The following is a 13302-nucleotide window of genomic DNA, read 5'->3' on the forward strand; positions in this document are numbered from 1 at the left end:
CTATTGGAAGGAAAATAGGATAAGATTTGAAATGCCTGGTTCAAATGGCAAATGTAAGTGAAGGCGCAGGGCTGAGGGTATGCCTACCAGGGCCGGCGCTAGTTTTTTTGCCGCTCCAAGCAAAAAAATAATATAACCTCTGAGAGCGCAAGTGTTGCCTCTAGAATTGTGCCACTCCAAGCACATGCTTGGTTTGCTGGTGCCTTGAGCCGGTCCTGATGCCTACCGTTGGGAGGTGCCATTGTAGCACAGGTAGGCATACCTGAGCTAGCTCGCTAAAAATAGCAGTGAAACTGTGGCAGCATGAGTGGAATCATGGGTTAGTCACCCAAGTAAGAGCTGGTCTGGAACCCTTTGTAAGTACTCCAGTGGCTAGCCTGTGCTGTCTCCCCGCCCCCGAGCAATGCTTCCAGGGAGAAAGGCTAGCTCGCATACATCTATAGGTGCTGCCGTCACACTTCCTGACTGCATTATAGACATACCATGAGAGTCAAGTGATCTGGATTTTATTCCTGGATCTTCCTACATGACTTTGGCTATGACATCAATCTCTGTTCCTTGGTTTCCTTACCTGTGAAATAGGGAGAACGAGTGTTCCCTAATGAAGTATAAACACTTTTTGAGATCTTCAGCTGGAACTACTGAATGCTGTTCCAATGCCGGGCAGGAAATATATGTACCACTTGGACTAAGTACTCTGGTTTTTTTGCTGTCCTGATAGCGATGGTTACATATCGCTACTAGTTAGGCTACGCTAACGCAACATAACAAGTAGATCCAATGGGGACACAGTATTGAAGACGATAGCTAGGTGGTCAGTAACCTTGTGTGGCTTAACTAGTGACTAGCCATAGATTGAAATGGTGTAAGGTCACATGAAGCTGTCTGAGCCAAATGGATTGCGTTTTGCAATCCAAACATCTAAAATAGATAGACTGCACTGGTTTGTTCCTTTTTCTATCTATCCATTAGTGCTACCTTTCTGATCTGAAAAATGTCAACTCTTGTAGTCCTATATGGACTTAGAGCTATGCAGTGCGTACTCTTATTTGATTTTGTACTGTGAGTTCTACGTGTGAAATCGGATCACGTGCTGTATAGATTGACATAATTCCCAAGTAAGCACAATACATAGTCAACAAAGAACAGGAACTTCAGATATTTTGAAAACCTTCAAAATAACAGAGGATTGAGGAAGGTGGCGGAAGAGTGTGATCACAATAACTCTACTCAGGGGCTTTCTGTTCAAAACAGTTCTGGAGAGGAATAGAGAGGGGCCCAAGTCATGGAATTCAGATCCAAATCCATACTGTTCAGATTCATTATGAAGACAGGCCAAAGCCAGAAAGTTTGGCTCTGGATATGGATTTTTCCAGTGCCTGTCAATTTTGGTCTTGGGGTTCCAGTTCAGGGCTATTTCAAATCAAAGTTTGCTAGAGCAGTGGTTCTCAACCAGGGGTCCGGAGCCCTCTGGGGGGCCATGAGCAGGTTTCAGGGGCTCTGCCAAGCAGGCCAGTGTTAGACTCACTAGGGCTCAGGGTAGTAAGCTGAAGCCCCAACACCCAGGGCCGAAGCCTGAGCAAAGTAGCTTCACGGGGGCTCCTGTGGTATGGGGACCTCAGACAATTGCCCTTCTTGCTACCCCCTAATGCCGCCCCTGGCTTTTATATGAGGAAAACCGGTTATTGTGGCACAAATGGGCCGTGGAGTTTTTATAGCATGTTGGGGCTGGGGGGAGCGGTGACTCGGGGGGGAAAAAAGGTTGAGAACCCCTGTACTAGAGAGTGTGAGGAGAGGGTTGCTCGTAACCACATCCTGCTATTTACAAAAGACCTAAGCAGTTGCCTGGATAGTAATTTGAGACACTCCTTTCACGCTGAGACCAGCTGAGAGATGCTCCAAAGAGAGCTGCCTCTAGCCCTCCTTGGCATAAAGTGGGATTACTCTTATTCAGGGCCTGGATGGTGATGGGGAGAAAGCAGGGAGTGAGAAAACTCACCAAAATTTGGCACATGGCAAATCTTGAATTCCCGTTTTCTCTTTATGGGAATCCTCCTACAGTGCCTGGTGTGTTCAAACCCTGCTGTATTCAGTTGACATATAAAAAGATTTCCAGTACCTCCGGGTTGAATCTGCAGACTTCTAAGAATCCCTGGTATGGTTTTCTAATACTGGTTGCTTCAGGGAGCACAGTGTGCTAAAAATCAATGATAGTTTCCAAACTGTGCGCTGTAGCTGACTGTGGCCCTAGTGAAGGACCATAATTGTTGCATGCTGAAGTGTTAAAAAGCGGGGACTGGATTGCATAGCTGTAGATTCTCACTTCCATACAGAGAAGATTCAGAAGCCGGATTGTGTATCTGTCGCAAGGTGGATGTAATCATTGCCACTCTGTCTAGACATACTGCTGCGAATAGCAGTAATTGGGTCACTTGCAAAGACTCAGGGTCACAGATATGGAGACCAGTCCTTTTGTTTGACTTTGCTCTTTTGAGGTTCAGTTCCTTGCAAAACCAGGTCTTGTGAACCCTTGGATTAAGCTGGCTGGGGGATTTAAACATGGGAGATTCCCCCTCTTTTCCCTCCTCTACAGCGGTTAGGGTTAGCCTGCTAAGACTTGGGCTAAATGTTATAAATACTGGCTTTTGTAATGGGTATTCCAAGTAAAGCTTTTTAGATACCATCCGCATTTAAAGACATTCTCCACTTGATCCCTGCTCAGGACTCCTGATGACATCAGTCAGTATTTTGACTCAGTAAATCAGAACATAGTAAGTCGAATACCCTAAAAGAAACCCCACAGCTAATCTGACTCCTCATGTCAAAGCTCACTTATGTGAAGAATTACTTGCCTATCCTTGTATTTTACCAGTCGCTTCTTTTGCTTTCTAGTGAGTCTCCATTTTTGTTAGAGAAGCCTCAGAGCCCTGCCATTTTAACATTTTATTTCCTGCAAATTTCCTGACCACCAGGAATTAAACGTTGCCTGCATCCCCATTTACCGTTTAAGCATCTGCCCCAGGTACTTGAGAGATTAAAGGGAGCGGGGTTTCACTGAGTTACTCTGGAGCAAGTTGGGGTTTCACTAGGGAAATCAGAGTTATCCATGTTTTCCTCCCTGGAGCCTGATTGTAATCTGGAATCGCTGATGAAGTGTCAGTAATAGCAGGAGTTAGAAAAACCACTTTCCCAAAAGGCCAGCTGTGGAAGAATGACAAACTTCAGCCTGGGAAAGTCTGAGCGTTCAGCTTTATGCTCCTAGACCATATTTTGTATTTGGTTTATGTTCAATTTAAAAAAAAAAAAAAATCCTCCTTCAAATAGTTCCAGACTTTTTTTTTAAATTAGGTTTTGAGCTTGAATTTTTTTCTAATCAAATAGTTGCTCCACCTTCACAGTGGCACAAAGACAGGCCATGGTTCACACCTGCTGCAGATAGGAGGCATTCTGTAAAATGCTTCACATAGGATCAGGGATATAAAGAAAATGGGAGTGAAATATATCCAATACAGAGGGAATGCACAAGGTCAATGAAGGCCTCTGCATCGGGGTGACTGTCACCCTTAATTGTGATAACTTGTCCTTTGCATTATTGGCATGAGAGATGCAATTTGGAAGAGAGAACAGATCGTATATACAGAATTTTCATCAACCTGGTGGGTATTTAGCACTTCCATGTTTAAAACCATCTTTTTATCCCATTTCGTGTAAAAGCTGCACGCAGCCAACCTACTACTAAATTTTCCCTTATGCCTCAGGAGTAAGCTGCTCTCTGATCTGGAGAGACCACTTTTCCTTGAAACAAGAGGTAACTCTTCTGTTAAAATAGTTCACTGTTCCTTGCTAGCTGAGTAGACTGTGAGGTGACTCATTACAGGCAGTGGATGAATTGAGACCACAAAAACATATGACAAAACCCAACTTGTGGTTCTAAGATGTTGTCTACGTTATTTTTTGCCTTAGCAGTTGTATCTGGAAGGACTACAAAGGCTGTTCTGTGTGGTAACAATATTTTTTTCTCATCTACGCAGGCATCTAGGTAAAGAAGGCTGGGCCCCAGCATCCTACCTGAAGAAGGCTAAAGATGATCTTCCGTCTAGGAAAAAGAACTTAACTGGGCCAGTGGAAATTATAGGCAACATTATGGAGATCAGTAACCTGCTGAACAAGAAACCATCCAGCGACAAGGAAACCCAAGCAGAAAACGAAATGGCGGAATCCCACATCACAAAGAAAGAAATCAGCTTACCCATCTTGTGCAATGACTCTAATGGCAATGCCATGATGACCTCAGACAAGCAGGCTTCAAAACTGGCTCAGGGATCCCCTGCTGTAGCAAGGATCGCACCACAAAGAGCTCAAATAAGTAAGACCAGAATGTATAGCTGGACTGCCATCATTTTCATAAGAATTCCTGATTTATCTTTGTGGGGAGGCGTGTGGCATGTTACTTGCTGAAGCAGCCTCACTCTGAGTCTGTAGAGAATGAGTTGAATACAGACCATGTTCCCTGAAGCAAGGACCTAGGGGTTATAGTGGACGAGAAGCTGGATATGAGTCAACAGTGTGCCCTTTTTGCTAAGAAGGCTAATGGCATTTTAGGCTGTATAAGTAGGGGCATTGCCAGCAGATTGAGACATGATCATTCCCCTCTGTTCGACATTGGTGAGGCCTCATCTGGAGTACTGTGTACAGTTTTGTGCCCCACGCTACAAGAAGGATGTGGAAAAATTGGAAAGAGTCCAGCGGAGGAGAGCAAAAATGATTAGGGAGCTGGAGCACATGACTTATGAGGAGAGGCTGAGTTCTTCAAGTCCAATGGAGAAAGCTTACTGTGAGTCACGCAGATTTTAAGATGCCCCGACACTTCGTCATGGTTCTGAAGAAAGGTAATCTCTGATTGGAAAACAGAAAGGTATGGAATAGAAATAGAGCATCGCAGGCTGTCAAGAGAATGAAGAGGCAATGGATTTAGAGAGAGATGCTGTGTAGCACCATGACGGATTTGATGATAGCCGAGGCTGAGAGAACTGGGATTGTTGTTCGTCCAGTACTCAGAGATGTTAACAAATTCGATAAAAATCGACGTAGCGCGTAGGAAAAGGGTAAACAGATGGCAAATTGGCACAGATACAAAACTATCTCTAGTCAGTCCAGGCAGACGGTGGCGAAGAGTCTACAAAAGGACTCACAAAACTGAGGACTGGAACAGACAATGTCAGATGAAATCAATGCTCCTAGAGCAAATTAATGACACGAAAACATAATCTTTATATACATGGTAGAGCAAGGGGATGTTGAATTTAGGCTGCTTTCCATAAACTAACCTTGCTAAAATGTAGCCGAAAAAGGCGTATTGGATCTAGTCGACTTGTCTCGTAAGTCGATTCTGCAAAGATCGAAGCAGCGTAATCACATGTGCAGCAAGGCTACCAATAGAAAGCAAAATTCTACGAATAGTCGTTTAATGGGGGAAGAGTCAGAGTGAAGTGAAATCATATATATGATCTGGAGAGAAATAACATTTGTTTGCCCTATGAGCAAGCAGATGACAGAACAAGGAGTAATGGTCTCAAGTTGCAATGGGGGAGGTTTAGGTTGGATATTAGGAAAAACTTTTTCACTAGGAGGGTGGTGAAGCATTGGAATGAGTTAGCTAGGGAGGGGGTGGAATCTCTTTCCTTAGAGGTTTTTAAGGTCAGGCTTGACAAAGCCCTGGCTGGGATGATTTAGTTGGGGATTGGTCCTGCTTTGAGCAGGAGGTTGGACTAGATGACCTCCCGAGGTCCCTTCCAGCCCTGATATTCTATGATTCTAAGGGCTGCCCTCTTTACTGCATTGTGTCTACAAGCATCTGTTACTTTGTCAGCCAGGAAGCTCGCTCATATTGGTCCTATAAGGGAATAATTTATTTGCCTTCCTAGTGATAGGAGATAAAAGAGCATAAGATAATGCATGGTCCCCAGAACACACAAGAATGAGAACCCCTGGGCTAGTGATAATGCTGCAAGTGCAGAACTGTATGAGGATTAATGTGCTATGTGAGGAGTACATCAGCAAGGTTGTGTGCGAGTGAAAGGAATCCATTCACGGATTCAGTTGTAGGGTCAGGACTCATGTTTGTAGTTTTGTGGTGATTCCAAGATGTGTTCATTCTCTAGCATCAGGACCATTTCATCTCACCAACCGCAGAACTGTGCCTGATGCAGTAACTTGTCCTAGGAAACAATTCTGAAGTTCACACAAGTCCACTGGTTTTCCTCAGAGTTGGTTCTAAAGTGAGACCTTGAATAAAACCTTCTATTAAAACAGCACTCTGGTGACCAGAGCAGATGACTAGAAGTTAGGACACCTGGCTTCTGTTCCCTATTACTTCATTTGCTTACTGTTATCTTGGGGCAGTAACCATTGTGCCTTGGCTGCTGCTTCTGTGAGATGGGGTAATGATACTGCCCAACATTTGCAAAGAGCTTTTATACATTGTGACTAAAACAGCAGTGTTAATGTTACTGTTCTAACGGATTCCGTTTACTATGGAAAAACTAGATACAGGGCCAATTTCTCTGCTGGCCCAAGTCCAGTGAAGTGAATGGAGTTATTTCAGCGGAGATTACAGCCCAGTGTTTTTTAAAGATTGTACAGCAGTGGCCTTTGAAAACTTGCTAATTTATATTGGCAATAAATTACTAAGGTTACCTCCGTAATCTCCAGTGTTCTCTTATACTTTTCTATACTCACTCTTGGAAATACCTTGATCACAGCAAATAATGGAACTTTCTAACAGCCATTACAAATTTAGCTATCTAGGACAGCTGGCAGCTTCAGAAAGCTTTTGCTTAGCACAACTTACATAGCTAAATAAAATTAACTTTTAAAACTTTTTTTTTCCCCCATAGGCTCTCCAAATCTAAGAACTAGGCCTCCACCACGGAGAGAATCCAGTCTGGTTTGTGGTTTTCTTTTATTAACTATTGCGACGGTCGTCTAGACACAAAGCTTTAGAGCAACCCTCTCTCCCCCTACACGGGGCTTCTGAAGAGATTTTTTATCTTAAACACACTGCATATAATGGAGCAAATTCCAGAATGTGCATTTTATTCTCTAACATTCACTGGGGACATTTTTCTGAGTCAGCGCATGTTTTGAAAAAACCTTGCTTCACATGTAAGCGCTATTTTTGGAGAGGTGCTTTTTCTGTCTTTATTTTTAAATATGGAAGTGCAGCTATCACTTAAAATAACTCCAGTTGGGAAGGTGTGAAACTGGATGGGGTGGGAGACAACTTGTTTATGAAAAAATTTGTGATCTCTGTTTTGTTTTGGGGCAATTTTTGCACCCCGGGACAACTTTTTAATATAAATTCAGTCATATTGGGCTTTGTATGGAAACATTTTTTCCATGGGAAAAGTTACCATGGAAAAACATGTTCTTCATTTGGAATGAAACTGGCCTTTCAGTGTTTTTATGCACAAAGTTGAAGGCCCAACTTGGTATGGTGCTTTGCTCCCATAACTCCTACTGGGACCCATTGGACCATTAATTATTAAGCATTAATAAGTATAATAGGGTCAGCCTTTGAAGGGATGATACTTAAGCTGTATAATGGTAATTGTAACAGTGCTCACATGCTACAGTGCCGGGGCCATGTAGTTCAATTGGGAACAAAGTTCTTAAGTAACAGCCATCACATTTTCACTAGCCAACTACATCTTGCTGGGATTGTGGCATAATTCAGAACGATGCACAGAATATTGAGTGCATTGTGTAAACTTGCCCTGTTTGAATCTTTCCTTTTAAAAAAGGGCATAAGGACTAACAATGAACAACTCCAAATACAAGAGCATAAATAGTATTTATAGATTTATTTTTCCTTACTGGAGAATGGCTTGTCCTCTTACGCCAGTGAAATGGGCTTTTAGTAAGTCACCAGGACTGGCATTTCCCAATGGGATGAAAGAACTGCATTATGTTCCTCCTTTTTTGTTCTTCTTTATACCCTGAGATGAGCTTGCATGAAGGACCCTATGTTCAGACCCTAATTAGAGTACCCAGCTAGGGTTCCGGTACAAAGTACCCGAGTCTCAAAAATGTGCAAATTTTGAGAGCTTTACGAGATTTCTACCAACTCAGAATGAAATCCCATGAGACTTTGGACACACTGAAACCAGAATATAGATCCCTTCTAGTTTTTCATCCTATCATGAACAAAAAAATTGTGGAAAGCAATCTCAGATTGGAACATTTGGAATCTAATTGGCCTAAATGTAAAAGTGGGTTTGGATGCGAAGTGTTGGACCATCTTTAGTTGCTATGTCATGTCAGTGTAACATCTCGCATGACAATGAGGACCAATAATAAACCCTTGATTCTCTGAGCTTATCCCCCCTAGAGAAGGGTCAGTGGCATGAGCGTTACTGAAATGCTTAGTCTTCCTGCAACCTGTAGTCTGACTCTGCCCTTTTATAATTTCAAAGTAGATAAATTGAGTTCTGTGGAGGAGTAAAACCTTAACATCCTGACTGCTGCGCCTGGATGCTAAAGTGCCCACAGCTCTTTCAAAAGAGTAAGGACTTTCCCAATGACCTTTTAGCCAAAATTGTCCCTTCCACCTTGCCTGCAGTGGTGTGCATCATGCCTATAGCAGCTAGAAACTGCTGCCCACCTTCAAGGTGGCTACATTTTTATGCTGTGGCATCTGTTTAATTTTTAAGGCTGTCTGGTATCTTGTGGGAGGACAGGGAAATGGGAATTGTCCTGCTATTTGGACTTGCAGAACTCAGGGCAGACCCATGAAAAGCTGAACTGTCCCCTGAATATGAGGAGGACCTAGTAACCCCATTAGACCGAAGTTGTCAGTCAAATACTTTTGTTTGTAGCAGAGTCTCTCTTGCTTGGAGCAGGAGCAGTGCGAATTTGGATTCACTGTGTAATTTGTAGCATTCACCTCTCCCAATTCTTTTATCCTACGTGTTGATCTCAAACTTCTCTTCCAAACGTTTATTTAACTGAGAGCTCAGTATGGTTAATATTTACGCTGTTTTCCTCCTGAGTTTTGTTTCCTTCGCACTAATTATTTCAATTAGTTTTTTATTTTGGCAGGAATGCTTTAATTAACTCCATGTTAACAAAACACATGTGAAGCATCAAGTATGTTTGCTGTTTCCAATTAGCTCAGTTTAAATTCAAACCATTCTAAAATCTGAAGGCACGTTGTTACACTGCATCCTATGCTATATTTTAACATGCACAGTGCTGAAATGCAGAATTGAAACATTGCTAGGCAAAGTTAATACTTGGGCCAAAATACTTCCGGCAGTTATGTTAAAATGATTCATGTTTCTTACTATGAGAGTGGTTTAGAAATCAATGGAGTAATACGTTAAGATACAGTATTTTGCTTCCTTTCTTCAGTTTCCTGGCTCAGAATCTTGCTGCAACTATCTGTTGTCTTTGTAACTATCTGTCACAATTCAGACGTGTGTGTAAGTCGCATTTTTAATGCAAGGAGCAGATTTTGTCTTTAAAGAACCAAAGATCCATTCAGGTTTTTTCCATTGGGACTCTTTTCTGCTTATTTAATAATGAGTCATGTCATTCATTAGAGCACTAAGCTAATCATGGACACTCCAGATATCTAAATGCTTAGAGAACGGAATCTTTCCTAGTTTCTTTGTAAGTCTAAAATATGAGAGAAATGTAGTAAAATTGTCTCTGGTTTTAGGGTTGGTTAATGATGACATGGGGGTTTGAACAAAATTGCTTGTTCTCCGTAACATAAAAAAATCGGGAGCTAGGGCCTCCGTTCTGACATCCATCTAACTGCCATTGATATTTTAGCTGAGTAAATGCATAAGTTGTGAGCCATTTCAGTCAAGGGATACTTGTGGCAGGTGCTAAGATTTTTATGGTGAAAGACACAGATATGTATGTTTTTTTCCTTTTAATTCCAATTAATAAATAGCAATTATTGGCTTTTAGATTTTTACGTGCGGCTCTAGTGAATCTGGATCACTTAGTCCTTGATAGCTGGGAAACAGGTTCCATCTTGTGCCTGTTGTTGCACAAAATTTCCCATAGGTATTTCCTTTGAAGCCATCTGGTACTGTCGACCATCAGACAGAATATCAGGCTAAATGGACCATCCATCTGACTAGAATGGCAACCCCCATGTAAAACCCTTTGAATATTAAAAGCACTATTTAAATGCAAATTATCAAGATTATTATAGTTAGTGAAAGAGGTACTAGAATTGTACGTAGTTAGGAAAGCTATCCCTTTTTAAGCCTTGCCTTCATTTACCATTTGTTGGAGACAAGATGGGTGAGGTGATATGTCTTATTGGACCAACTTCTGTTGCTGAGAAACAAGCTTCTGAGCTTACACTGAGCTCTTCTTCAGGAGGAATAACTCAAGAGAAGCTCTGTGTGTAAGGTCAGAAGTCCCTCTCTCTCTGTCTCTCAATCTCTTGTTGGACCGATCTCTGAAAGAGAGAATCTCAGCCGCCTTGTAGTATCTTGGGACCAACACGGCTACACAACACTGCAGACCTTTTGTTATAGAATGCCTGGTGCTTATCACTAGGAGGTAAATCAAGAGTAAGGAATGCCCCTTGTTCAGCAGCACTGGAAAAATGGCAAATAACTGTCCATGCTGACACATTCAGCCTCTTATTGCTAATTGCTTGCTAAACAAGACTTTCCTTTGTTGCCACAGGGCTTCCAGTTGCCTAAACCACCTGAGCCACCATCAGTGGAGGTGGAATACTACACCATTGCAGAATTCCAGTCTTGTATTTCTGACGGAATAAGCTTTCGTGGAGGACAAAAGGCAGAGGTGAGCCTAAATGGTGCAACCGTACAAAATAATAATGCTTTGCAATGATAGAGCATTGTACAAATGTTAGATAATGGCTTCAAAGAAAAAAAAAATCGTAACCCGTTATCTCTCCAGACTAATGACAGTGTTCATCATCATCATCCTTTAGGTTATTGATAAGAACTCTGGTGGCTGGTGGTATGTACAGATTGGAGAGAAAGAAGGGTGGGCTCCAGCATCTTACATTGATAAAAGGAAGAAGCCCAATTTAAACAGAAGAACCAGTACTCTAACCCGACCCAAGGTCCCTCCCCCAGCACCTCCCAGTAAACCAAAAGATGTGGAAGAAGGAACAGCTCCTGGGACTGTTTCATCAGGAGAAGTCCAGGACTCCCCACAAAAGCTCAGATATGAAGAACCAGAGTACGATGTGCCTGCCTTTGGCTTTGACTCGGAGTCCGAGGTGCATGAAAGCCATGGAGATGATAGTTCCTTGGAAAAACGTCTGTTTCAGCCACTTAAGCCATCTCCTGTCTCATCCCTGCAGAGGGCAAAGTTCAGAGTTGGTGAGTCTTCAGAGGATGTTGCTCGTGAAGAAGAGATCATCTATGAAAATGAGGGATTCAGGCCTTATGTGGAGGACACTTCATCATGTAAAGAATCTAGCGGAGACTCAGATTCCCAAAAAAGCTCCTCTGTGTCTCTAATCCGAAGAAACTCTCCATGCTCCAGTTCTCCCAAATCATCGCTCCTGAAGCTCAAATCTGACAAAAGCATTCAGCCTGATCTTGGAAAATGTCACTACTCCAGGAATGATGAGATAAAATCCAGATCAGCCTCAGATGTTGGCTTACGTAGCATGCCAAGAACAAGTGCGAAGAAGGAGCCTGGACAGAGCCCCTCAACGAAAGCAAAGCCAATGGTTAGACCTAAGCCCTTCCTCAATAAGGCAGATTCTCAGAGCCAAGAAAAAATGGATATCAGCACTTTAAGGCGTCAGCTGAGGCCAACTGGGCAGCTCAGAGGTGGACTTCAAGGTTCGAGAAGTGAAGAGTCTGAAAGCCCTCCACAAATAGCTCCTGAGAGCCAAAACGACTCCCTTAGAAGAAGCTCCGCAGATCTCATTACATCTCCTTCCCATGCCATTTTTTGCTCTAACCATCCAGCCAAGCCAGAGCAAGAGAATGACACAAAATGTTTTTATGTGACCTCTGACTCTTATCAAAAGGTTCAGGATTCTGAACTCTGCTTCCCAGCAGGAGTGGAAGTGGAAGTGTTGGAAAAGCAAGCCAGTGGATGGTGGTACATGAAATATGGAGATATGGAAGGGTGGGCTCCTTCCCACTACCTCGTACTTGCCGATAGCCAACAAGAAGAAACTTCAGAGACCAACATCTCGCTGGCCAGGAACAGAAGAAATGAAAGCAAGTCAAACAGCTTGGAGAAGATAGAGAAAAGAGTTCAAGCTTTGAACACCATCAACCAGAACAAAAGAGCAATGCCCCCAATTCCAAGCAAACCCCCTGGTGGCTTTTCCAAAACTTCAGGGGCTGTGAAAATGAGGAATGGAGTGAGACAGTTAGCAGTGAGGCCACAGTCTGTGTTCGTCTCCCCGCCCCCAAAGGATAATAACCTGTCCTGCTCCCTGCGCAGGAATGAATCCTTAACTACTACAGACCATCTAAGGGCTGTCCGCAGGAATTCCTCTTTCAGCAGTGCGCGATCACAGCCTGGTGACTCGAAGGCAAAGCAGACTGATCAATCGGGCATAGAGGGATTGGAGACAACCTCCAACCTATCCACTCAGCGCAATGGAATCCCGGTGTCCACTGTCTGGCCAAAGCCCCTTGAAAAATCCCAGTTCATCCACAACAACCTCAAGGATATCTACGTTTCCATTGCAGACTATGAGGGAGATGAGGAGACGGCAGGGTTTCAGGAAGGTGTCTGCATGGAGGTCCTGGAAAGAAACCCAAATGGTTGGTGGTACTGTCAGATCATGGATGGTGGGAAACCATTTAAAGGCTGGGTGCCCTCAAATTATTTGGAGAAAAAAAATTAATGTTGCAATATCTTTAAATTCTCTAATTTATACTGTTCCTGCTGTGTATATCTGGAAAAAAAATCGCTACACCCACAAAAATTTTTTCCCCGTGCTCTAGTTTGTGCAAAGGGACTGAATGATTATGCTGTGCTGTGTTTGCAGAGCTTTATGGGGTTAACGTGGCCTGAAGGAATTTAAGCAAAGAAAATGATAGTCAAATGTCTCTTTTTTTTTTTTTTTTGAAGCTGTTAATAATCCTGTGTGTAACAGGGTATGATATCCCATCTTTCCTGTTAATGGCAGCAAACCAAACTTGTGCCTTTGCGAGAGATACAAACTGATGTATCCACTTGAGGAAATCGTTGCGGGGGAGTGTAGTGCCAAACTTAGACATTTTAGAATCTCGGCTTCCTCTCTCCTTCCTCTCATCTCCACGTGGAATA

General features: G+C 42.8%; 1 protein-coding gene across 6 annotated transcripts in view; it reads left to right on the forward strand.

Annotated features, from left to right (window-relative positions):
* Positions 1-13065, forward strand: part of SH3PXD2A (SH3 and PX domains 2A) — a 395650-nt gene extending 382585 nt beyond the window's left edge. For all 6 annotated transcript variants that reach the window (XM_032786083.2, XM_032786085.2, XM_032786084.2 and 3 more), the window contains 4 exons: positions 4032-4366; positions 6897-6946; positions 10714-10833; positions 10985-13065. In XM_032786083.2, the coding sequence (XP_032641974.1) occupies positions 4032-4366; positions 6897-6946; positions 10714-10833; positions 10985-12877 (2398 nt within the window). In that variant the 3' untranslated portion in view covers positions 12878-13065. The remainder of the gene's footprint in view (positions 1-4031; positions 4367-6896; positions 6947-10713; positions 10834-10984) is intronic.
* Positions 13066-13302: the final 237 nt, after the last annotated feature.

The sequence above is a fragment of the Chelonoidis abingdonii genome, chromosome 16, assembly GCF_003597395.2.
Source record: "Chelonoidis abingdonii isolate Lonesome George chromosome 16, CheloAbing_2.0, whole genome shotgun sequence".
Taxonomy (NCBI): Eukaryota; Metazoa; Chordata; order Testudines; family Testudinidae; genus Chelonoidis; species Chelonoidis abingdonii.